Source organism: Saimiri boliviensis, chromosome 11, assembly GCF_048565385.1.
Source record: "Saimiri boliviensis isolate mSaiBol1 chromosome 11, mSaiBol1.pri, whole genome shotgun sequence".
Lineage (NCBI taxonomy): Eukaryota > Metazoa > Chordata > Mammalia > Primates > Cebidae > Saimiri > Saimiri boliviensis.
In genome coordinates, this window is record NC_133459.1 from 32,789,823 (window position 1) to 32,817,686 (window position 27,864).

Here is a 27,864-nt window from a genome sequence, read left to right on the forward strand (position 1 = left end):
CCATGTCTGCCCAGACCCTCCCTTTGGCATTAAGGGATAGAGCACATGGCTGCCCCATGGGGTCACTGCAATTGGTTTCCAGAGCGTCATCCCTGGCGGACCTCATTCCTCCCCTTCCACAATCCCCTTCAGCCTTGGTCAGATGGTGCTGACCTGTGTGAACTTGGGTGTCAAGCAGATGTCAGGACCCCAGGCATCCAGCCTCCCACTCCAAAGCCTGCCTGGTGAAGGACTCTGAAGGAAGCAGCCTGCAGTAACCCCACAAAACAGGTCACTTCCCTGTCCCAAGAAGCCCTGCCAAGCAATGACCAGCAGGTTTTGCACCCCTCTTTGTCTGTCTCCTTATTAACCATAGCTAACTTTCCTGATTAAACACACAGCTCCTACCAACAGGTTTGCCTCTGGATGGCAAATCTGCCAGCACTTAGTGTGAATCAAACATATTTACTTTTCAGATATTAGGGGTTTGATAAAATCCATAATGCCTTTGGCCTCAAACCCTCTTCCTATTAATTATTAAACCCTTGTGTATTTCAAGGGTAATTGAATCCATGTTTCTAATTAGTTTACACTTAATTCATCAGAATAATTTTTAAAGGTCTGATGGATGTCCCAATAAGCCTCATGGGCAGTTTAATGAATCTTTATTTAGAAAGAAATTGGATACACACCAAACTGTTAACCACGGTTACCTCTAGGGATCGAGGCTGGGACAAGGGCCTGGGAAAGGAGGCAGCTACATTTTTCTCACTGTATACACTGCTGCCTTTTGTAAAGCAGAAAATACCTATTACATGTACTATTTTACAGAAACTGATTAAAAGGGAAAATGGAATGGATTTTTAAAAGGAAATTGAATGAATGAATGCAAATAAATCTAAGGCAATGAAAAGGCATTTTGGTATAGTGCCAGAAAGCTTTGTTTCTGGCTCTACGAGACCCCTGGCCCACCCGTATTTAGCCACTGTTTCAGTCCATTCTTGCATTGCTGTAAAGAAATACCTGAGACTGGATAATTTATGAAGAAAAGAGATTTAATTGGCTCACAGTCTCACTGGCTGTACAGGAAGCATGATGCTGGCATCTGCCCAGCCTCTGGGGAGGCCTCAGGAAACTTACAGCTATGGTGTTAGGCAACAGGGGAATAACCACATCACATGGCAAAAGCAGGAGCAAGAGAGATGGGGGAGGTGACACACACTGAAATGACCAGATCTCATGAGAACTCACTCACCATTGTGAGGGTGGCACCAAGAGGATGGTGCTAAACTAAGCATGAGAAATCCGCCCCTGTGATCCAGTCACTTCCCACCAGGCCCCACCTCCAACACTGGAGATTACAATCCAACATGAGATTTGGGCAGGGATATAGATCTAAACTATATCAGCTATTTGGCAGCTTAGAGGCCTTACATGCTTACTTAACTTCTGCAAAGGGAATTAATACTATCCATGTCCTAAGGGTATTGTTGAATTATTAGATAACGTGTATAATGCCTGTTTAAAACCTTTCAGTGTGTCCCACTTTTTTTAGATACGTGTCGATCTCCTCAGCAGGGCATACAGGGTCGTTGGGTGGAGCTGGCCCGGAGCCACTCCTCCATACTCCAGCCAAAATGAACCCACCCATTGTCATTCTGCACCTCACCTTTCTCTCACTTTTGCTTAGACCTAAGCACATACTATTTCTTGACTCAAAACACTCCCATCCTTCCTTCCGTGCTCTATTAGGGATCTCTTCCTCCAGAGAGCATTCATTCATTCACTCCGTAAGTATTTGTTTAGAACCTACTATATAACAGGCACTTTGTTAGGCCCTGGAGAGCTACAATGAAAAGTAAAAGGGAAAGAGTTCTCATCATCAAAAAGCTTATAGCCCTGTGGGGCAGATGGGCATAAATCAAGTAGACAGACAGACAGACAGACAGACACACACACACACACACACACGTAAAACCATAAAGGGGGAATGCACGGTAATCTGAGCAGGTACCACAGGAGGGTTTGACCAGGTTGTAAGTAAAGGGTTTCCCAGAAGAATTCCCCAGGCAAGGAAGGGACAACTGAGTTACCTGAAGAATAAGTAAGGGATAACTAAGCAAAGAGGCAGGTGGTGGTTGGTGGGGGAGGTCATCTCAGGCCTCCAGATGAGCATCCACAAAGATCTCCCCCAAGGTTAGGTCAGATTCCCCAGTCACAGCACTTACAGCCTGATTATTTAACTGTATCCCTAAAGATATTGTAAGTTCCTTGAAGGCAGAAGCTGTCTTGTGAACTTTCATATCTCTGACACCTGGCATTCCTGGTAGGCATTCAATAAATGTAGAACAAATTACCACGAGAGATGAACACATGTGTCCAGCATGGTGGCTAGGACATAACAGCTGTTCAGTGTCCTCATTCCTTTGTTTTCCTTGCCAGTGTCCTCACTCTGTTTCAATCCTAAACAAAGACTTTTCTCTCATCCCCACGGGTCCTCCCAGCCTCCTCCTGCCCACATAAGAACATTCCCAGAGGGATTCTGGGAAGTGGACCCTTCAAGGACATCCTTATTGATGTGCAAGGCACACCTTTTAAGGAATCCAACAAACAGGTCCTTTGGGGGGTTCTGCTGTGATACATATTCGTAAGAAGACAGTAAATCTGGCAAATTTGTGGATTTTTACAACTTCCAAACAGGTGTCTAACGCCAGTTGAGTGAAATCTGCAACCAGCTCCAAATGACTAAAACTACATTGCACCTTAGGCTGATGACAGAATGTGTATTGCCAGTAATTGAAGGAACGAGTTGTAGTGTTTCCCATAACTTGAGCCCAAATGTCTAAATTAAGAGATGCTTAGCTGTGCTTAACTGGTGTAGTCATCATCAGCGCCCTATAAACCTTCCAGTATTTGGGATGCAGTTTATTAGCAGCATCTTCATAGATTGTATTTGCTCATGTCCCATTAGAAAACTTCATTCCACATTAAACTGCAATGCAATAGGATGTTTGCCAGCATGGAGAGGCCATCTAATTGCGCAAAAGCAGAGACGTGGGGATTGTCTCAGTAATTCATCCAGGCAGGGCTGACACTGCATTATCTGGAAGGCTCTTTGTTCTTTTCTTGCTAATTTCCAAACTCCTACAGGCTTCCAGCCTTCAGGTCGAGCTCCTACTCCAGTTCCCCACCCTGATCCATTATGAGAAGAATCTGATCAGCTTCTATTGTAAATTTAATTTGAAGCAGCCAGACGCTGCCTTCTGGCACTCTGGGATATGGTTGCTTGTGAATAGCTCCAGATGAAATGTGAGATGCTTTCAAGGAGATGGCTATGAACTCCTGGTAGAGAAAGGGAGTTGTTGGGAGATGAATAGCATCTGCATATAGAATAAGCTGTGTGCAGTGTGTCTATTGCCACCTTTTCATCAGTGATGCCAGGTGCAGCTGTAAGTACATAGCATCAGTGAGAAGTTCCCATTTTGCTGAGGAGAAAACTGAGGCTCATATGGGCTGCCTCGCTTACCCAAGTCCACAGACATAGGAAGAAGATTAAAACCCAGATATGTCTTATATTAAAGATGCTAACCTCTCAAACCAGTACACTTCAGGGTTTTTCAACCTGTGCTCTACTGGCATTTGGGGCTAGATAGTTATTTCCTGTAGACAGCTATCCTGTGCATTGTGGGATGATGATTAGCAGAATCCCTGGCCTCAACCTAGTAGATGTCATCAGCACCCCTCCTCTTGCAGTTGGGACCAGCATAAATTTCTGTAGATGTGGCCAAGTGTCCCCTGGGGGAACAAAACTGCGTTCAGTTGAGAACCACTGCTCTACCTCATGACTCACAAATTTATTATTTTGTCTTTTTGCTGAATTGTGTTTTCTAATTTTTCCTACAAATATACAAGTATTCCTTTTGTTTCTATCTCATCATAATTAAAGCAGTTTACATACTGTTTTAATTTATCTTGATCAACCAAGCTACAAGGTAGATCTTGATATACCCTCTTTATCAATTAGGATACTGTGGATAAAAGTAAAAGTGACTTGCCAGTGCTATGCAGCTAGGAAGGAGCTAGAGCTCAAACTCATGCTGTCAACTGGCAAGACCAGTGTACATTCCCCTATATGGCTCTGCCACAGCAAAGCCAAATAAAATAAAATAAAATAAAAGGCTTGATTCCCAGCCTTAAGGAGCTTGGAAGCAGCTGGAGAAAGGTGAGGCTTGATTCCCAGCCTTAAGGAGCTGGGAAGCAGCTGGAGAAAGGTGAGGTTAAAGGGGGCTGGGATTAGGGTAGGGAGGTAATGTTTCAGTCTTTTGTTGGAATGCATCCGTAAATAAAGAAGATCAGAGTGTTGGAGGGAAAAAGAGAAAAGAGAGATGCCTTAAAAATGCAGTGAGGGGACTTAAAAAGGGAGGAGGCTGGGAGGGCGTTAGGGCTGAAAAACTATTGTGTACAATGCTCACTGTTTGGGAGACAGGTGCAATTAGAAGCCCAAACCTCACCATCGTGCAATGTTTCCACGTTAAGAACCAGCACATGTAACCTCCTAATCTAAAATAAAATACATTTTAAAAATTCAGTGAAGGCAGTAATTGCAAAACTTGTACCCATGAAGTTTTTATATTTTATTTTTCTGAGACTGGGTTTTATTGTGTTGCCCATGTGAGTCTTGAATTCCTGGGTTCAAACAATTCTCTCGCCTCAGCCTCCCAAGTAGTAGCTGGGACTACAGGTGGATTTCACTCAGCCCAGCTCATTAAGTTTTAGACGATAAACACAGAAATCCCCCAGGTGATTCAAGCAGAGAAAAATCTGCTGCAGGCCTCTTGGTGGTCTGGCCCCGCTGTCTGTGTGGGAAAAAGGAGGAGAGCGGGCTATCATGGGATCAATAATGCCACAATACATACACATTACATACACACACGATACATACATAAACAATTAACGACTGTTCCTGAGCTCAGTGCCTCCTTCAGTGTCTTTCTACCACACCTGAAATTCCCAGTCTAAAAAGTCTGATGAGTGGACTACAGAGGAAGTGTCAGCACAGGCACCAAAACCCTCTGGAAACGTCAGAGTTCCTGGGTCCTAAGAAAAGAAGGGCAAGAAAGGAGGTAAACAATGTTTCCAGATCACGTAAGTATCTGTAGCAGGTGGCTCACATACAACAACCCTGTAAGGCAGGTAAATGTCACCTCCATTTTATAGACGAGGCTCAGAGAAGCTAAACCTTGCATGAGGTCATAGTGTTAATAAATGTAGAGCCTAGCTAGGTATAAATCTAGATCTGTCCTCACTGTACCTTTCTGACTCACAGGAAAACACTGAGAGAGGAGGTGACCTACCTGCTCTATCTACCAGACAAGTGAAGAAAAATGTTAGTGCAGCAAATATCCTGGTAGGCCCTGAGAACACCTTTTATTGGAGATTGGAATTCACTGCAGACTGATCTGGTTTGTTTTCCATTTCCAAGGCAGACACTGCAGAGTCATCCTCCATTCCCTTCTTTTTCTTACTCCCACTCCACTGCCCTGTACATCCACTACTAACTCTGGGGACAGCTCTTTTACATAGCCTCATACCCGTCCAAGCCATCTTTACCCTTCATTGCTTTAGTACAGGCTACTGCTGTCTCTCGCCTTACCCCACGGTTGCCAGTCTGCCCTCCACCCTAATACATTTTCCATGCTGCAGCCAAATCATGCTGAAATCCTCTGCTTAAAAACCCTTATTAGAAGGGTATCACAAAACACCTACAGATAACATCATACTTAATTCTAAAAGACAGAATGTTTTTATCCTAACATCAGGAATAAGTCAAGGCTAGCCACTCTGACCACTTCTATTCAAGATTATATTGGAGGTTCTAGACAACACAGTCAGGGAAAAACAGAAATAAGAGGTATCCCGATTGGAAAGGAAGAATTAAAACTTTTATTCACTTATTTAAACAAACTGAACTAACAACAAATTCAGCAAGGTCACAAGATACAAGTTCAATTTACAAAAATCAATTTATTTCTATATATTAATAATGGCTACCACAAAAACAATTTTTTAAACCCATTTGCAATAGCATCAAAAAGAATAAAACTTTTATTTAAAAATTTTCTATGTCTAGATGAAGAGGCAAGACAACATGTTCAACTCTGCCTTGCCTGACCCCCTAAATTCTCATAAAAATGATCTAAAGTATATAAAGAGATGGAATAATCTACATTAGCTTTGGAAACTAAGAAAAAGAGATAGATACCTACACGCTGCAAACACGAGAAATTTCTACAAGATAGAGTCAGTAAGACCTAACTAAGACAAAAGCTGGCTAGGCAGGATGTTGACAGAAAAATACAGCTTAAAACATGTTCGAAAGAAGCAATTTTAACCACTAATAGAATAAAAATCACAGAAAAAAATTAAAACAAAGAAAACTTACACTAGAAGGCAGGTAAAGGGAAGTAACACTAAGGAAGTTTAAAAATAATAGAAAGGGTTAAATATCATAGAAGAGCAAATGTATCAATTATTACCAAAAAAATATAAGCGAACTATACTTTCCTGTTAAAGGATAGTGACTCTCAGTCAAGATTTTTTAAAAATTCAACTACTGTGTATGTTGTGCTAAGAGCTATTCCTAACACAATGACATAGACATATTAAAAATAGACAAATTGGCAAAGATGGACCCAATCAATGCAAACCTGAAAGAAAAAGGGTGTAATATTGGTATCAAAGTAGAATTTAAAGCAAAAAAAGAAAAGTAGGGAATAGGGAATAATTACGATTTTTATATTGGGAAATATATATATATTTATATATATATAAAATTTACTCTGAAGATCTAATGTTTAAAATATGGATGTGCTGAAGAGTATAGAATAACAGTATATAAAATAAAAACATAGAAATAAAAGGAGAAATTGATATAAGCTACAGTGAGGATGTGACAGCAATACATTGCCTATCTTGTCAAATATCAGTTAGGCAATAGATACGAAATTAGAAAAATTGGTATTAATAACATAAATTTTTCACCCTTCATCCACAGAATATCTTTCCACACAGAACCCTGAAAAAAAAATGATCTTATACAGAGGGAAAAAAGTCAACAAATTCTCCAAAGTAGAAATCATAATCTAATCATAATGAAATAAAGCTAGATAATAATTTCTAAAGTATAAACAAATATTACTTGAAAATTTAAGGGGAAAACCCTGGAGTCAATGAAAGAACAAAACTGCAATTAGAAACTCTTTCTAAAATAACAACTAACCATAAAAATTTATGGAATATGGTCAAAGCTGTACTTAGGGGAAAATGCCTTTTAATGTTTTTATTATCAAGCAAGAAATAATAAAACTAATTTAATTTCCAAAATCAGCAAAAGAGCAATATTAGCCTAAGGAAAGTGAGAGAAAAGAATGGATAAAGATAAAAGCAGAAATCAATGATTTAGATAATAGAGAATAAAATGGATCGCCCTAGCATTGAAACTTTAAAAAGACCAATAAAACAGGCAAACTTCTGGCAAGACTGATTGAGTGAAAGAAAGAAAAGAAAGCAAGAAGTGCACAGGAGCAGATGTGAGAACGGGATGTGACCCAGACACCACAGAGAAAGAAAGGCTGAGTGGGAAAACTATACAATCCTAGGCTAACAGCCCTGACATTCTCAATAAAACAGATGATTTTGTTGGTGAGTCCCTGGACTAACACACAGACAAAACTGATTCATGAATAAGAAGAAAATATGATTAGACTAAAAACCATGCAAGAACATTAAAAAAAAAATCACAGAGACCCAAGAGTCGCCACCAAGCACACTTGCTGCTGGCTCTTCATACCCTCAGAGCAGCACCATTCCAGTATCAAGGACAGCATCTTCCAGTGTTACCTGAATGTCCTATAGGGTCATTTCCCCTCCTATCATCCTCCGAGGTGTGAGCACCTCTGGTTCCAGGGTGCTAAAAAGGCAGTGGTCTCCTTCTAGTCCGTCCCCTTTGCTAAACCTGTGTGACCTTCTGAAACGAATTAGAATAAGCAGGTCATAAAGATGAGGGACACTAACAGGGGAAACCTAATGAAGGTTCAACCCCAGAGCCTCATCCTCTTAGCTCGTTGGCCAAGAACACTGTGCTGTGGCTGGGAACACATCGATCCTTCTGCATGCTAAGGACAAGAGGAAGCCTCCCCTGCCAGGACCACTCTCTAAGTGATGGAAATTCCCACCCTTTCATGCTAGAACACAGGCCAGACCAGTCTCCATTCTGCTGAGTCTTCCACACTTCTCATAGTCAAAAAAAACAAGTGTCAGAAAAAGACTTGACCACGTATGCAGGGTTCCTATCTTAAGAGCAGAACAAGCTTAAATAACTCCAGCAGGCAGAACTGGAGAATTTGCCTCCAGCTGTCCACACCTCAATCAGTGCCCATTGGTCTGATCTGACTTTCTATCTTTCAAACATGCATTCAACATTCATCAAAAGTTCACACAGGTGCCTCATAGATGGTGTCACCTGAGCTCAAAATCTGATGGAGAAGACTAGTCCTCTTGTGAACCACATCTGGTCTTATGTTTTAGGCACCATCCAGTCCCAGTCTCCCAATTTTGTATCTCTAGCCCTGATGCCCTTGAACTCAAAACCCACATATTCAAGTGCATGTTCAACGCCTCGACACGGATATCTAATAGATATCTAGTAGACATCTACAATTTTATATGTCCAAACTGAATCTTAACTTCCAGCTCCTCCCGTATCAACCCCCATCTCAGGAAACAGCTCCTTCTTCCTATGATCATTAAGGCCCAGGAGACTGGAATCATCCTCATCTCCTTTTCTCCCATAGTCCACACCCAATGCAACAACAAATCCTGTCCACTCTGTGTTTGGAATACAGCACAGAGCTGACCACTTCTCATCATGTCCCCACTTCCAGGAAAGCCCCAGCCTCCTTCTTCTCTGCCCTGAGCAGCAGTCTCCAGCCTCACTCCTTTCACTCCATTTTCCCCACAGTGGCAAAGGCCATTCACAGAGGGTCCCTCCTCTGCTCAGAACCCTCCAGGGGTTTCCTGTGCCTCAGGATCAAGGCCAAAGTCCCTGCATGGCTTATCAGATCTACCACCTTCTACCACCTCCCAGCCTCACCTTTCCCCTTCCAGAACTCCTACCCATTGGCTCTGCTCTAGCCTCTAGCCACTAGCCTCCTGTATACCCTCTACTGCTTGTGAGATGAATTCAAACTAGCAGAGCATAAAGACAACAGCTGGAATGACCTAGAATGAGGATTCCAAAACTGCAAGTCTTCCTCATCAACATGGCTGGCTTGGCCTGAGTGGACTGTGCCACAGCAAGACCACCCTCCAAAGGGTGGTCCTGTACCCTTTACATTTCCTGTGCCCTTAGCCTAGAAGCTTTCCCCAGATACCTACACAGAATACCACACCATACTTGATATTCAGCTCTCTGCTCATAGCTCTCTTTCCCTCCGAAAGACCTTCCCTGACCACCCTATAAAACCCAGCACTCCTGCCATCACTTTCTTACCCTGTGTGCTTTGTCTTCACAGCACCAGACATGTTATATATTTCTGTGCTTGTCTCCCCATTAGCACATAACCTCCATGAAGGCAGTGATTTTTCTCACTGCTACACCCCAGCATCCAGGCCAGTGTCAAGACATAACAGGCACTCATAAAATATTTGTGGAATGAATGAGTGAAGAGGAAGGACTCTAGCCCTTTACGAATGTTTCACAGAACCCTGCTGAACCTCAAGGGAAGATGATCAGCAGTCTTTTCTGGGAGAAACTATAGGAGGAGTGGAAGGGGGGAACCTCAGATGCCCCCCAACCTCTGCTGCAGGCTCCCAGACTCATTTCTGTCCTGAGAGGAAAGAGAAGAGGGCTGAAGACTATGCCATAAATGTGTGTGTGACCCTGCTGCAGGAGCTTGCAAGTCAAGGGTTGAGATGCATCTTAAACAAAGCTTTGAGGTTAAGCACTTGGCTGGCAACCACTCATTAGTGCATCATGTCATTAGAAGCAATTAGCACCTCTGGCTCCCCAGGGCTTGGCGGGTGAGACATTAACCCTCTGACTTCCTGAGGAGCCAGGAAGCCTGGCTGACCTGACCTGGACAAGGCTTGTGAGAGAGCCTGGCTGGCCTCCAGGTCACTTGGAGAGTTATGACCCTGGGGTCTTCACCATTGCTCCAGAAAAGTCTACCCTTTCTGCAGAGGGTGGAAGCCTTCCTCCCGTCTTCCTCCTATGAGCTCTCCCCCTTGGGGGGCAGCTCAGGGGTACAGGAAGCCATCTCACTCTCTCCATGTGTTTCTCTTCTATCACTGGGATGGGGGTTAAGAGGGTGGGAATGTCCCCAAATTCAAGATTCTACATGCATAACCAAGGCCTTGCAAATGCAAAGCAAATTCCAGCAAAATATTGGTGGTTTCAAATACTATGATGCAAGGCATATTCACTGCATCACTATCAGTGTTCAACACCCATAGCTCTTGGTTCCAACTTATATTTCTGTGTGTACAAATAATACACCTGTGCATGAAAAATCAGTTTCTATAGAAAGAGTTGAATTTGTCTCAAACCCTCTTGTGTTTTCTCTCTAGTTTTCCCAAATGTCCTACTCATCAATCCTCCTAACTGGAAACCTCTAAGCAAGAGACATGAATCGGGAAACCAGAGGGGTTGAGGGAGCGTATTGTGAAAACAGTGGTCTTTGTTGATGACCATGAACTTTTCACTTGAGAAAGTTCTTCCCCTTAGTGAACTTGGCTCAGATCCTAGCTGTTTGCTACAGGGAAGGTGGGCAGCATGGTACCTCGTTCGCAGATTCTCTGGCTGGGGTGGACCATCAAACACTGACAGGACATCAAAGTCCTCTTCCAGGGCAAAGGACTGGAACACAAGCTGGATCCTGTGCTGCTCTTCTGCGGTGATGGTCCACGTGCAGTTGGCATAATTGGGGTAGCCGTATGGGAACCCTGGGCTCTCAACTGTCCCATTGGGACCATGCAGTTGGAACGTGCAGTTCTGGCCTAGGAAAGAGAAACAGAGCAGGTCAGAACAGCCAGAACAACTTCTAGAAGCTTCCAGAAAGTCAGGGGCCATGTGTTAGTGAATCATTAACCCATTTTTCCAAGTGATTCCCACGACCCAGGCCTGTGCTTGGCACTGAGGGAGGTACAAAGGGTGACTAACATTGACTGTGGGCTTGCTGTGTGCTGTGCCCTGACCAGGTGATAAATTATGTAGCATTTTACTCAAGGCCTAGAGCAACTCAATGCAGTAGAAAATTAAGGCTAAGAGTCTGAACTACAAAGCAACCAATACCAGGCTGAACTCAGATTCTCCCCCTCTGCAACATGAAATGTCAGAACAACAGTTTCAAACCTCCATTGCCCAGAGCCTCCTGGCTCTCAGCTAATTCCTCTCCCTTACTCTCCATAGAAAAGAAAAGCTATTACTAAGGATTTCCTTGTCTTCCCAATTCCAAACCCTGCTAGCCTACCACATGCTGTCTTCATTCCTGCTACAGAGAAGCCACCTCTTCCTCCATCTAAATGGACTCTTTCCAAGAGTTTCAACTCTTCCCTACTGCTCAAGAACAGGATAGGATCCTGTTTCTCTCTTGTATGTTCAGTCATTTCCTCTACTCTAGTACCTTCTCATTTTAATGTGCTCAAGACTCTATCGTTAAGAAAACAATTCCCCACCCTACTCCTCATCTCCCTCCAGCCTTGTCTCTCTCTCTTTCTTCACACCCAAATTTATAGAAAACACAATCTGTCTATACTTTCTGTCTCCATTTTCTTACTTCCCACTCACTCTCAAATCCTGTCAATTCTGCCTTCTGTTCCCATCGATCCACCCAAACAGGTCTACTACCCATGGGCTCAGTGGCTATTTTTCCATCTTGTTGTTAGCTGACTGCTCAGTGCCTCTAATGCTATTCCTCACCCTCCTTCCGGAAACACTCCTCTGGGCCAGAGGGTCTCAGACCTCACCATGTACATGCATCACCTGGGGATCTGTCTCAAACAGAGATTCAGATGGACACCGGGGTGGGGCTGAAGAGACTGTCTTTCCATCTTGCTCTCTGGTGATGTGATGATGCCCTGTATGGGACCACATGTTGAGCAGCAATGCCCTGAGCTTCCTCCCACAACACCATACTCCTTTCCTGCCCCTGCTCTTTCTCTGCCTCCTTTCAGGCTCTGTGCCAAGGCCTCTCCTCCACTCTCTAATTTGGAGGACTTCCCAACTGTGCATTGGTTACTCGCAACGTCACCATCCAGGCCAGCCTTCCCTCTGTACTCCAGGCCCATCACCCCTTTGGGATGCTCTCAATGTCCTTCCACCCACTCTGTCCTCTCCTGTTTCCCACCCCTCACTCAATGAATGGAATCGTGCCTCCAACTCTTTATCTAAGTAAGGCCCACCTAGAAACTTCCTCGTCTTCACAACTCCATGGCTAACCTACCACTCTATCTCTATCTCCACCTGCCCTCACCCCACACCAAGCTCATTTCTGAACTCCCATAATAAATTCTAACTGGTCAGCCACGTTTACTCTGGTCCTTGCCAATCTGTTCTTCACACTGTAGGCAGAAGGTGGTGAGGTCATCCCAAACTCCCATCTGCCCCAAACGTTCAACGGCTCCTACTTGCACTTTAATAAGTAAAAAAACATTTAAAGTATACAAGGGTCTTTACATGGCCTGGCCCTTAGTGACTACCCAGGTTCCTATCCACCAGCTTTCCAACCAAATCCTGCCAGTTTCAGTCCTTTGTACCTGCCACACTCCAGTACTGCAGAGCCATAGGACATTTGCATGTGCTGTTCTCTGCCTACAACACTCTTCTCTCCCTTCTTAGCATACCCATCTTTCAGATCTCAGCCTAGTGTCCTTCCTCAATCAGGGCAAGCCCCCTACAACATGCTGTCGTGACACCGTAACTTCTTATTGGCACTTATTATAAAAGTAAATCTCCATGCTTGCATATGATTGTTTCACAAGTATCTGTCTTCTCACCAGGCTGAGTGCTTCATGAGAGCAGAGGCCACATATGAGTTTGCCCATCTTTGAATCCATGTCCCAAGCTCAGTATCAGGCATGTAGTAAGTTCTCAATAATTTAATATATTGCTTGTATTTATTTAGCATTTGGCTAGACACTCTCCTAAAATCTTTACCTATATTGACATGTCTAATCCTCACAACAGCCCTATAAGGTAGATACTATTAATATCATCTCCACTTTACAGATGCAGAACTAAGGCAGAAAGAAATTAAGGAATGGGGCCCAAGTCACTATTACACAAATGTGGGACTCAAACATAAGCAGTTCACTTCGAATCCATTTTCTTCACCATGATGCTAATAAATTGACTCGACATTAATTTTTTAAAGCCCATTTTAGGGATTAACTGACAAAGAACAGTTAATCTCTAAAGGACTTTAATATTAAGAAATCTCTTAACACAAAGTATCCCATCAAATGAGAAAAAAAAGTTAAGGTCTTCCGAATAAATGCTAAACAGGCATTTCAAAAAATTGGGCATGTAACCCTGATTAAAATAAGCATTCAAAACAAGGAAAAAGAATATTTCCTTACTATGATAAAGTATCTATTTTAGAACAATGCCCTACACTGTACTTATGGTGAAACACCTGATTAAGATCGGGAACAAGACAGAGATGCCACCATCACCTCTGGGATTTCACGGCTTATTGAAAGAGCTAACCTATGCGACACAAGAAAAAGGAATGAGAAAAGAGGAAGCAAAATTATGGTTTGTAGATGATACATTAATATACCTAGAAAACCCAGGAGAATTCATTAGAAAGCTATTAGAGATAATATGAAATTTTAGTAAACTAGCCAAATACAAAATAATATACAAAAATCAATAACATTCCTATATGCCAATGACAGATAAAACATAAAGAAAAAAGATCTTCTTTATGGTCAATACAAAATGTATATAATATATGTAAATAAACTTAACAAGAAATGTGCAGGCACCATATGAAAATGACTTTTACACAGGGATAAAACATTTGAATAATTGGAGAGACATAGCAGAATCTTGAGTGGATTCAGAAAGGTTAATTTATGATATTAACCTCTTGAAAAGTGATAGAAAAGTTAATTTATAAGTTTAATGCAATTTGGATGAAAAGCCCAATGACCTGTTTTAAATTTGGTAAAATGATACCTAAGTTTAACTGGAAAAATAGATTGCCACAATGGATTATTTTAGAAAAGATAGTAAATTTAGCAGTCTCATTCTACAAGACATTAGACAGCATCAAAAATCACTCTTATAAAAATAGCATAGGGGTTGTCCAGGAGTAGACAGGTAGGACATGAAATGGTATTGCAAGAATGGCTTTAATGCACATAAAATACGTATCAGGCAATATTTTTTTTTAAATGAGAAAAGAAAAAGACTTTTGCCAGGCCAACTAATTAACTGTGTGGGGAAAGAATTAGATTATCTCTTTGACTCACACTATGTACCGAAATACCTTCCAGATACAGCAAACAGTTACATGTTAAAAAAAATAAAGTCATAGAATAATTAGAAGAAAACCTAGATAACTAATTATCTGACTGTGATTTTTAGCACAATAGCTGTGGAAGATACTGCAAGATTGATAGTTTTATATGAAAAGTATGTATATGTCAACAATGGAAACAATATCAGAAAGCATACAAAAATGTTAGGAGAAAAGTGACATCCTGAATATAGAAAAAACTATTACTAATACTTAGGGGGAAAAGTACTACTAGTAATAATTGGACAGTATCTGAACAAATTAGTTCACAAAAGAGGACATAAATGGCCCAGAAGCCAGAAAAACATCCATCCACATGATAATGAAATAAAGCCTCTATCTCCGTAACTTTCAAAGGAGCCCTGAGTACACGTCCTTGAACTTCCCCTCACTGATACAGGTACCAGAATTTACTTCACTCCTGTCCCAAAAACCTGCCTGGTAATGTTATTGCATCATGCCATTCATTCATTCATTCATTCATTCCTCTAGGATAGACCCTGTGATAAGCCATGGGGAACTGGATCATAGACTAGAAATAAATAAATCCAATCATTGGACAGTATCATGCTAGAGGGGTACACAGAGTGATTCTGAAGTATACATACCACAGGGGACACATCTTAAGGGCCTCCTCTGTTCATGGTGTGGATGACCAATGAAATATCAACATTCACCACCACCAGCAGCATCCCAGGCCTCCGCCTTGGCTCAGACCTGCCAAGGACTGGAGATTCTGATTAAAAATCTGGGCGGGAATGGCATCTTCTGCTATAGATAAATAAGTGAAGGAGCTCAGAACAGAGCCTCTGGGAACATCTCCCATGTGGGGAGACAGAAAAGGTGACAGAGTGGGGAATGGGTAGAATAGTAGGAGAGGATCCAGAGGGCAGTTCCACGTGGCAGAGGGTGACTCAATGTGGTGAACAACACAGAGGGGCTAAGATGAGGGTCTTGAATGAGGTCACTCAGTCTGGTGTCTAAATAGTCCCTCTGGAAGCAATGCAGAGAGCTGGAGCTTTGACCTGGTCCCTGCTGCATCCCTAGTGTCTAGAATTAAATAAGTATTTGCTGAATGGATACATCAATTTCAGCAAAGGCAGGTGGGAAGGTGGCAAGTTGGACAGAGGCCAGATTGTAATAGGCAAGATTGGCTGATGAGAAGGTGGAAGGCCATTGTATTCTAAGCAGTAACTTCTACATTGCAGAAACTGTGTAAAATACAGGCAAGATTTAAAAAGAGAAAACTGATTATAATCTATTCCTTCCAGAGGCAATTGCTGTTAATATTTTCATTTTTTGAGATTTTTTTCCATGCATATTTTACATTGTTGAGATAATACCATATGTACGATTTCATGTGCTACTTTTTCAGTAAGTTATTCTTCAATCTTCAATTTAAAAAGGCAACGTTCACTTGTAATATGCATAGATATGCACATATGCGCTACAAGTATAAAAAATATATATATCCAGCCTTCCTCCTCCCCACCCAATCCAAAGTTACCGAAGTTAACAGCCAGGTATGTGTCCCTCCCTCACCTTCTTCTCTCTCATGCAAACCATATGGATACATTCCGGGAGAATTTTTAATATTTGGTTTAAAAAATAAGACTGCAGTTTAGCTCATTTTTCTGTAGCTTGCTTTCTCACTTAACAATACACTGGGGACACCTTCCAGGTCAGTAGATACAGATCTAACTTATTTTTTATATGAATGTGTAATATTCCATACCATGGATGTATCTCAATTTATTTAACCATTCCCCTGTTGATGGCCATTCAGGTCATTTCTCGGTTTTCTTTTGTAACAATTCAGTAAACATTATAACATGAGCATTCCCCAAGATATTGAATCTGTTCATAAACGGCATTTTAAATGGATGCACAACTTGCCAATGTATGGTTATACTAGAATTTAGTCAGCCATTCTCCTGTTGTCAAACATTTAAATTGCTTCTGGATTTTTTATTCCATTATAAATAAGACCTGGACCCTTAGTTAGATCTGGTGACAGGATGCTGGTCAATGCAGTGGAAAATACCTTTCCACAGCCAGAGTCCCAGAACAAATGTTCACCTATGCAGTAACTGCATCCAGCTTTGGTTTCACATGGGGTCGGGTAAGGTATTATCCACATTAGGCTGGCTGACCTCTGTCAGGGATGGCTAGAAAGGGTTAGAAACCTGACTCGTTTGGAAATCTCCCTGAAACAAACATAAGTTAGTAAGCTGAGAAAGTTATAACCCAGGGCAGCCACTCTAGATTGAAATGCTAATGGAATGGGCGCTCATGCCAAAATGGTTAAGTGTCCTTTCATGCCCATGAAATGCTAAATTTCTTTCAAGAAAAAAGGCTACCTGTTCTTAATTTCCAGTGACTGATGTTCTGCCCTGTAGATAGGAATGCTGCTACTAACCCTCATCGTGATGGCACCTTGCATTTCTCTCTAGCCAGGAGAAGTGCCTTCTCTCTGCCTTCTCTCACCCAGGCCTTGAGGCTCTGGCCAATGCAGCTACCCCCATCAGGTTCAAGAACCATCCCAGAGAACTAGACTCCTCAGGCCATTGCTCATTCATTTATTTTAGATGATTTCCCCAGGACAGACTTCCAAAAGTGAAGCTGACTGGGTCAAAGGGTATGAACATTCTGAGGCTTTGGCTCTGGGTTAACAAAATCCTTTCTAGGAAATGTACCGCCATTAAACTCTCAGTAGTTATGTCTAGGAATGCCTATCTCACAGCACCTTTGCCAACATTGTGTATTTGCTTATTTGGAAATATTTTGCCTGCTTAACAGGTGCAAAAAAAAAAATGTGATCTCATTTTAGTTAGCGATTCTTTACACTCAGACTCATTATACTTTTCATTTTTTCTAATAATTTTAATTTTTTCCTTTTGGACTATCTGATTAAATATCGGCTCATTTTTCATTGTGATATTTATTATTTCTTGATTTCTTACCTATTTATCTATTTTATATATGTGGAATATATTAATCCTTTATGAATCGCATGTGCTACATACATGTTCTGTAGTTGTTTGGCCTTTTAATTTTATCACGTTTGACATATTCAAGTTTCTAAATGCTATATACTTAAATCTTCTATTAGGTCTTACTATTTTTCTTGTCAATTTGTACTATCTCTTTATAGAGTCAGAATATTGATCTTTTGTTGTATTTGTTACTTGTTACAAATACTGTTTTCTACCTGGTTGTGTGCTTTAAGTTTTGTTTAGATTTCCCATGTAGATTAAAATGTTCACTTTTTATAGGCAGTCACATTTATGTCTTTTTTCCTGGTAACAGTCTTCCTTTATTCACACTGAGTAAGACTTCTCTCTAACTAAAGATTGGTGGCTTCTCAACTCGCTCAACATAAAAGCCAAAGTCCTCACCACAGTCCCCAAAGGTTTAAATGAATGGGTACCCAGATGCCTGTCCATCTCCTCTCCTGTCTCTCGTCCCCTCATCCCTGTAATACTGCCATATCCCTATTATCCAGACATGCTGCCGCCTGGCTATTCCCTAAACCTATCACATGCTCATCCTGAGACCTTTGCATTTGCTGATGCTTCAGCCCAGAAAACATCTCCCCAGTAGCCACAGGACCCTTACTTATTTCAGGTGTGTAGTCAAACATCACCTCCTCAGAGACCACCCTAGGTAAAAATTTAGACCTGCCTCTCAAGCCAGGTGTTCCAGGTGACCGCTTTATTTCTGTCCACAGCACTTAGAACCTCTGATATATATTTTTCCTATTGTTTATTTTCTGATGCATCCCTCCCCCTATTAAAATGCAATCTCCATGACAGTGGGGCGCCATTTTGTTCTCTGCTGTATTTCCAGCTCCCAGACTTGAATCTGGTACATAGTAGATGCTCACAGAATAGTTGTTGGTTGAATGAATAACTAAATGAATATTAACTGCCCACCTAGCATTCTGTGCTTGGATTGTTCCTTCACTCAGCTAACTCCAGGCATTTTCAAACTCATTATCTTCTCAGAAAACCTTCTGGGAACCCTCAAGACACTATCAAGTATTTTTCCACTTCTTGTTCCTCATTCATGCTGAATGTCATTGCCTTCGTCAATGGTGATATAATGATATGTTTATGTGGCTGTCTCTACCAGCAAACTCCTTGAGCTTTTCTTCATATTTTATTTCCATCAACTTGCCCAGTACTTGCCCATAGTAGACACTCAGTGTATATTTTTAAATGAATGGGTGAGTGAAATGAATTAATCTTTCGTATTAGGTTGGTGCAAAGGTAATTGTGGTTTTTGCCATTAACAGTAATAGCAAAATATTATTCCATGACTGTTGTGATGTTATGCCATTACAAAATGTAATGCCATTACAGTTAATGGCAAAAGCCACAATTACTTTTGCACTAATCTAATATTCAGAAAATACTCACCAACTTCATTTATCTCTGTATTTATGGTTTACTTTGGAAGTGGCTTAGTGAAAAGGTTAAAAGCATGGGTTTTGGAAACAAAAGCTTTGGGTTCAAATTTTAGGTTTGCCACTTAATATTGTGTGTGGGCAACTTATTTAAACTCTTTAAGCTTTAGTTTTGACATCTTTAAAATTAACATCCACTTCTAGGATGGTTGTACAGATTAATGTGCTATCTGCTGAGTTGCTAAATGCTCAGTATAGAACCTGGCACAACAAACACCACCTAAGCTTCAGTAAAGAGTTATGCTTTTCTTTTATATAAGTGCCAGTCACATCTTGTTAAGGTTATTCACAGACATTTTAAGCACTTTTTGTTGCACTACTGAATGCCATTTTTCTCATTATTTTTTCTAACTGTTTTTTTACTGATATACAGGAAACCTATTGACTTTTATACTTTCATCTCACATCCAGCTTGGTTTCTGAACACTTATTAATTCTAAAAATTTCTCAGTTGACTCCCTTGGGTGTTTTAGGTACACAATCATGTTGTCTACAAATAATGATAATTTTAAGAAGATAACTCTTTTGAGAAGTTTGGCAGGAAAATTCAATTCAATTCTGCAAATATTTATTGACTGATAAGGTCAATTTTGGACAAATTTAGTTGGAGATGCCAGTGGGACATCCAGATGGAGATGGCCAGAAGGCAATTAGGGCTGTAGACTGGTGTTTGGGAGTGCAATCTGAACTGGAGATATGGATTTGTTGAAGCCATGCAATTAATGAAACTGCCCTAAGAGGAAACATAGGGGGAAGCTGCAGATGCTGGATAAATCATCGTGCCTGCTGAAGGTGTCTCACCTGCCACACGGAGCACCAGCTGGACACCTCAAGTCTACAATCAGCCTCTGGCCCATCACTATGCATGCCTTCTGGCAGGGGCACCTTGTCTGCTGATAGAGTGGCAGGGGTCAAACAGTATCTTTGGCTCTCTGCAATGACCCTTTAGGAAAGGGCTGAGAACTAGGTCATTAGGGATGCTGGCATTGAGCTTCATTTTAGCCCCTCTCCCCTGCATAGTATGTGCCTCAGTCACACCATGAATTTGCCACCTGCGAGGCTTGGCCCTTTGCCTGGTATACCCTTTGACTGCAACCTTCTCAACCTAGCAAATCTAACTCACAGCCCCAGATTCAGTCCATCTCCTCTAAGGAGCCTCCTTTATCTCCAGCCAGGGTTACTCTTCTCTCTCTGCCACCTGCTATCTCCCTATTTCACGCAGTAAGTGTTGGGTGTGACAATTATCACAGATGTTTCTAATGAAGATGTGCACTGTTTTTCTCCTACAGATCTTAACAAACAGATTTCTGTGGATCTGTAATAGTCTAATCCAGGGTTTCTCAACCTTGACACTATCAACATCTTGGGTGGGATAATTCTTCATTGTGGGAGGCTGTCCTGTACACATAGGATGTTTAGCAGCATCCCTGGCCTCTACCCACTGGATGCCAGTAGCGCCTCCCAATGTGACAACGAGAATCTCTCCAGAGATTGTCAAACGTCCCCAGGGGGAAAATCACCCCTAGTTAAGAAACACTGGTCTAATTCTTAGCCATGTTGGAGTTCCTAACGAAGGTTAGAAATACACTCTCTAGAATCATATACATAGGAAGCTAACCTCCCACCATTTTTATTCATTTCAGGGGATTGTTAGGCCAAAGAAGCCTATCCCTGGACCCCCATGACTAGAAGTCCTTCACTTTTGTTGTGTCATGCCCTCTTTGAAGCCTGGTGATATCATCTCAAATGATGTCTTTAAATATGTAAAACAATATACATAGAATTGCAAAGGAAATCAGTTAGATTGAAATACAGTTTTTAAAATATATTGAAAATTGATCATATATTATAAGTGTTCCTTTATTAATGCATTATTAATAAGCTCTAACAGTAGGCCTGATACATATTATAATTTGAAGCATAAGTGCTACTTCAAGATAATTGTAACAACTGTAATGTTCTACGGAAATATCTGTGATCTTACCAGAGACAAATTCACAGGTACTGCTAATACTATTTGTGCTTTGTTGTCTGTCTTCATGATTGGTAAAAATGCTGTTTCAGTAGGAGATTAGTGAAAATAATGCAGTTGTCCTCATTCAAGTTAGGGACCCCATGGGTTCTATCAAAAATCCCAAAGGTCCAAGCCAAATTCAGTCTCTCATTCAGCAAATCTGGAGAATGGTTGCTTAGTTCCAGGATATATAGGTGGGGGTGTTAGCAGGCAGTAGGGAGTTGTGGGAGATGGGAGCGGCATATTGCATATAATATGGTCTATATCCTCAAGGAGTTCACAGTGGATTGTAGGAGACAGACATGGCCCATCTTACTAGCTGTATCCATGTGACAGGTGGCTCAGGGAGACCACATTGTTCAATCTTAGGGGAAAAGAAAGGAGCACAGACAAACCTAGAAGGACTAGTGCTTTCATATAGGTCTGAGAAGAGACCAACATTTATGCATGTGCTTCACTAACATCTCCCTAACATTTGCAATGTTCATTTTGAAATGGCTGTTACACCTCTGCCCCCATCAAATTACAGGTGAAGAAACTAAAGCTCTTCAAGATTTAAAAACATGTTCAAGGTCAAACAAGTAGCAACAGAAAAGCTAAAATTAAAACCCAGATCTATACAAAAGCAAAACTCAGGCTCTCAACCTTACAACCCTTCTCTCTGCCAGGCTGCAAATATTTCACACACCATCTTGAGACATACTCCCAAAGCTATAGTCCTGGTTCCACTCTGCACCCAGCACCAGCAGTCAAAGCCTGGGATTTATTGGAAAGAGCTTAGCGCAGTTGCTGTGCCTCAGGGACTTGGGATACAAAACAGGGTCTCCTTTTTCCTCTCAAGCTGGGGATGCATGCAACAAAGGCACAAAACAATGCATGGCAGGTGGGGTGAAGCGGCAAGCCTGTCCCTGTACCATATCCAATTGCTCCATGGGAATAATCCCATGCCACTCAGCTTCTTAATTCTAACTCCAGGCTCTCTGATTCTCCTGGACATGCTTAACACAGCAGCCACCACTGTGGACTAAACATGATTTTCCCTGCCTGGTGATATAGATGCAGTTCATTTTCCATCATCCTGAACCAACAACAGTCAGGGGTTGTTTATTATTTTGACAGGGAATCCTGGACTAGCAGAAGCATCTCTGCTTTACTGGTTCTCATTATGCCACATCCCTGGATCAGCAGAAAGAGAAAGGGCCAGGTATGTCTGAGGCCAGGGGCCTCTGCCAGGCTGGTTCTACTCTTGTCTGGGTCTTTCATAGGGGAAACAAGGAACTCTCATTGCATTTTCCCCAGCTGAGAAGATGCCTGAGCTTTGGCTTTGGTCCACAGGATAATGGCTAAGCAAAGGAACAAACACGTGAAAGTTCAGGGCTTAGCAAATGCTGGATTCATTCATTTACTCATTTTAAAGACAGTATTAAGCACTCACTTGTGTCCCAGGCATTATTCCTTCCCTCATGGAGCTTACAGTGTAATAATATATTATTGAAAAATTTTTTCTGTGCCAATTACTATCTTATGCACTGTACATATAATAATTCATTGCATCCTCACAGCTGTATGAGATAGGTACGATTACTCTCCCCATTTTGTAGACATAGAAACTGAGGTCTAGGAAAGTTAAGTAATCCACCCAAGGTCAGACAGCTGATAAACAGTGGGAATAAGAATCAACCTCAGGCAATCTGGTGCCATATCCTGTCTTCTTAACCACTACCCTACCATAGATGATGGATGGATAGATGGGGGGTGGCCAATTCAGTAAGCCAAACCCCTTTCCAGAGCACTATCATACGGCAAAGAACTTCACCTTAAGTAGTCCTTTCCTCAAGTGTCAGTCTTCTCAGTTAGAACTCCTAGGTTTCTGCCCCATTGTCTGACATTTGAGGAATGAGTCCGCTATGGTGAGGTTCAGCACAGCAGCAGAAAGGGGACCACATGGGGACGCCTGTGCACGTTGAACTTCCCAGAAGAAAAAGAATCATAATAACTTGGGAAATAGGAGTGAATTGTCAAAATATGTGAAACCAAGCTTACGCCACTGTTTCTCTCCCCATGCAAACCTCATGATGCCAGGACCACGCCTGACTCACTATTAAATCCCAACACAAGGTTTGGCATTTCATAGACACTCCATTACTATTTGTCAAGTAACTGGATTAATTTGTCTGCTTGTCAACTGTGTCTTTTTTTTTCTTTTCATTTATTTCTTTATCCATTAAAAAAGCACGGCTCCTGTTTTATCTGGTGGAACTGGCTTCATTCCTAAAGAAAATAGGCAACTTCAAGCCCTGTGCCCTTATGTGACCCATATTTAAAAATTAATTTTAAAAATGAGAGAGTGAGAGAGAGAAAAAAATACCCTAACATAGTGCCATGGAATCAGAAAACCTAGGTTCTTATCTCTGCTTTGCCACTTGCTAGCAAGGGATATGGTCAAGTCCTTTAGTCACTTAAAGCCCTTGCCCCTCTGTCTATGGAATGGGGCTTTCAAGGCCACCTTCACAGAGATGCTCTGAGGCAGCTGGCCCCAGCGAGTGGTTGGTGCCCGCCTGGAGCAAGAGGAGCCTGTCCATGGTCCTAAACCATGAATGTCCTCAGGGGTGGTTGGTTGTTTCTCTTGATCCTAGGCCACTGGAGATATCTGTCCAACCTCTCCCATAATTTCTACACCAGAAGAAGAAAAAGAAGAAAAACTACAACAATAAGAAAACAAACAATAAATAGAGTTGGTGAAATAAAGAAATGGAGGGATAGAAAGAGGGAAAGAGGCTGAACAGGGAAAGGGGTAAAGGTAGGAGAGAGGGCACTGCAGCTCCATTCAGAAACCTGAGTGCCCGAGCCTCTGTCCTCCAGCCTTGGGCCAGATGGAACCACAGTAGAGGTGATTTGACACAGGAGACCTTGGATAGGGAGGGCAATCCTTCCAAGGTGTACTCCTGAGATGTTCCTGGCACTTATTCTTCGGCAGCCAATGACAGGAAGGAGGACAGGTGGGAGGCTAACTCTCTATAGATGAGGGGTGGGAAGACTTGCAATCAGAAAGCATGAGGGCCAGGATCAAGGAGGACATGACATGTGGTCACCAGCTGTTGGATGTATCGTCTTCTTTCTCCAAAGCAGCCCAATCCCCTCATTCTTCTGACAGCTTCAGACTGGACATCCACTGGGAATCCCGAAGGTTCACTCATGAAGACAGTGGGAGCAGATCCAGGTCAAACTCAGTCCAGACTATTCTTTAAATTAAGGCATTCAAAGGTCATCTGCAATTTCGTTTCGTTTTCCCAATCTTCAGCAGATGTGTTGCTCATTTTACACACAAAGGAAAGGTTTTGTGTTTTGGTGCCCCCGACTGCACATTTGAATTTTATGAGCTCTGATGGTGATTTGAAAATTGTTCCTATCAAAAGGGAGAGCTCAAATCAGCTCCCTCTGCTCAAGTCAGTTAGTGATGGGGTTGGTATGGGCCTGGCTCAGCTCAGGCCAGTCTAGATGCCAGCAAGGACTCATCATTCCATGGACATCTGGCATCTTTGTCATGAAATCTTTGCCAGTCCAGAATGGTATTGCCTACATTGTCCCCAGAGTTTTTACAGTTTTTGGTTTTACATTTAAGTCTTTTAGAGCCTCTGCACAGCAAAAGAAACTATCAAGAGAGTAAACAGACAACCTAAAGAAGAGGAGAAAATATCTGCAAACTATGCATTTGACAAAGATCTAATATCCAGCATCTATAAAGAACTTAAGGAAATTTACAAAAAAAAAACCCACACATTAAAAAGTGGGCAAAGGACATGAACAGACACTTTCCAAAAGAAGACATATATGAGACTAGCAAGCATATGAAAAAAGTTCAACATCACTGGTCATTAGAGAAATGCAAATCAAAATCACAATGAGATACCATCTTACACCACTCAGAATGGCTACTATTAAAAAGTCAAAAAATAACATATGCTGGCAAGGTTGCAGAGAAAAGAGGATGCTTATACACTGTTGGTGAGAGTGTAAATTGGTTCAACCATTGTGGAAAGCAGTTTGGCAATTCCTCAAAGACCTAAAACCAGAACTATCATTCTTCCCAGTAATCCTATTACTGGGTATATACACAAAGGAACATAAATCATTCTACCATAAAGGCACAGGCACATGTATGTTCATTGAAGCCTATTCACAATAGCAAAAATATGCAATCAACCTAAACGCCCATCGATAGTAGACTGGATAAAGAAAATATGGTACATATACACCATGGAATACTATGCAGCCATAAAAAAAAACAAGATAATGTCTGTTGCAGGAAACTGAATGGAGAATACATATTAAGATCTCCATCTTAAGCTAGAGGCTATCATCCTTAGCAAATCAACACAAGAATAGAAAACCAAATACCACATATTCTTACTTTTAAGTGGGAGCTAAATGAGAAGAACACATGGACACAGAGAGGTGAGCTATTGACATCAGGGACTACCTGTGAGTGGATAATGGGAGGAGGGAGAGGATGCGAAAAATAACTACTAGGTACTAGGCTTAGTACCTAAGTGACAACATAATCTGTACAATAAATCCCCTAACATGAGTTTACCTATAAAACAAACGTGCACATGTACCCCTGAATCTAAAATAAAAGTTTAAAAATAAAATAAAATATTAACTAACCCCCTACTTCCATCCCTTGCACCTCCAATCTCCCTTACCTGTTCTGTGTTTTCTTTTTTCAATAGCATGTATCACTCTATAGCACCCTATGTAATTTACTTATATATTGTACTTATTGTTTATTGTTTGTTTCCTCCTGCTAGAATATTTATTTCACAAGAGAAAGGACTTTGTTTTATCCACTAATAATCCCAATTGCCTAGAACAGTGCCTGGCGCATAGTAGGCATTCAGTTAATATTGGTTGAATGAACAAACAAACCACAGTCCAGTCCTTTTACAAAAGCACAGCTCATATGCACCTAACTCCCTGAAGGCCTAGGAAACCAAACAAGTTGGTGTGGCTCTGTCTGAAAGCACACAGACCCAGAGACCCAGCCCACAGTGAAAATCTGGGAAGGAAGGATCCTGAATGCCACTTGCCCATGACTTCCATAACCATCTCTCCACCTGAGCTCCTTGGGGACAGAGAGCATGGTCTGCCTTTATTTACCACTACATCATTGAGGACCCAGCACAGGGCTGCCACAGGATGCACATGTCAGTAAGCAGGAAGTTGAAGGAATTTCAGCCATCATTTATCAGGCACTGGCTGTGTGTGCCTCACACAGTGATGACCTCTGTGCTTGCGTTATTTCTGTCAAACCTTCCAATATCCCAAAGAGCAGGTGTTATTCTTTACCCCATTTAACAAATGGGGTGTGGGTAAGTAGCCTAGCTAAGCCCAAACATACATAACATCTGGCAAAGCTGGGGTTCAAACACAGGTTTCTCTGACTTTTGAGACTGAAATCTTAAGATATAGGCTCTACCACTTCACTGTGATAAAAGACAGGAAGGGAGGGAGGGGGAGAGGAAAAGATGTTGAGGTGGTCATATGCCAGATGTAGCATGGATACCTAAAAGAGCTGACCAGAGCTAAGAAGCTTTTCTTGACTAGACACGACTGCATTACAGCCCTGTCTCTGTCTCCCTACCCCCAGAGGAAGGACAGAGGTGGCAGTCTTGGCTGAAAGGGACCTTATTTCAATACATTCTTTCAAATTCTCTCTCTCTCTCTCTCTCTCTCTCTCTCTCTCTCTCTCTCTCTCTCTCCCTCTCTCAGTTTGAATGAGCTGAGGGAAAAAATATATCTGAGTGGGTGGACAGATAATCTAAAAATTGAGTCAGGGAGTAGTAGAGAAATGTACTTCCTCTTACAATCTCTATGAAAGGAAACCCTAACAAGCCCATTGTTGCCCCTTGCCCAAACACATGCAAACCAAGGTGAAAAACATGATTAGGTGGGGCATGTGGAGACACTGGGTTCAGAACTTGTCCCAGTGACCTCAGACTTCTGTTTAGAAGACATTGCCATGGCCATTTCCCCAGATGTCCAGTTCTATCCTTAATGGCCTTTGCTCACCCTGGGCTTCCCCAACCTTGCTGGCTGCAGCCTCAGCCAATATAACTGCCTGTTGCCCAACTGTATCCACACTGTGGCAGACAGCTCCATCCATAGGCACTCTAGCCATGAGGTAACTCAAAGGGTTTCCCAGTGGATTGCTCTGTAGAGTTCTATGAACGAAGGTCCTGGAGACACTTCAAAGCCTCCAGAAATACTTCCAATGCTAGCCTTCTTCTCCTGTGGGCATACTAAACTTTATCACCATGTCAGAGACTGGGACACAAATGCCCAGGGTTATATGGGTGGCCTGAGAAAAATCAAAGGCATATGTTGAGTGAAGAATGAATGAATGTGCCTTCCAATGAGATAATCTACAAAGAGTAAAATTTAATACGGGCCTCTAGAGTCTAGTTAGTCCAATTCTAGAGATTTCTGGCAAGAAACTCACTGGCTTGGGAGGAGCATGGGGATATAGAAAGAAAAGAATTCAAGCCAATTCAATGGATCTTCACTAGGGCCTCCTAAAAGAGTCTGGCCCTGCCCTGACAGTGCTCATGGCTGTGGGGAAGGGTGTATAACACAGGAAAGCAAGGAGTTTACAGAAAAGAGAAAAAGAGGGACAGGTAGGATGATGAGAAGGTAGGACCCAGCTTCAACCCCACCATTGTGAGGTAGGACCCAGCTTCAACCCCACCATTGTGAGGTAGGACCCAGCTTCAACCCCACCATTGTGAGCTAAGCTCTACTCCTGGCTGAGTCACCACATG

General features: G+C 41.9%; 1 protein-coding gene across 7 annotated transcripts in view; it reads right to left on the bottom strand.

Moving 5' to 3' along the window:
• The window catches only part of CSMD2 (CUB and Sushi multiple domains 2), a 620,269-nt gene that overhangs the window by 542,928 nt on the left and 49,477 nt on the right, over positions 1 to 27,864 (bottom strand). For all 7 annotated transcript variants that reach the window (XR_012512371.1, XR_012512370.1, XR_012512369.1 and 4 more), the window contains exon 2: positions 10,818 to 11,034. Coding sequence is in view for 3 of the 7 variants with exons in the window: in XM_074380476.1 (XP_074236577.1) it covers positions 10,818 to 11,034 (217 nt within the window). In the remaining 4 variants the exon portion in view is untranslated. The remainder of the gene's footprint in view (positions 1 to 10,817; positions 11,035 to 27,864) is intronic.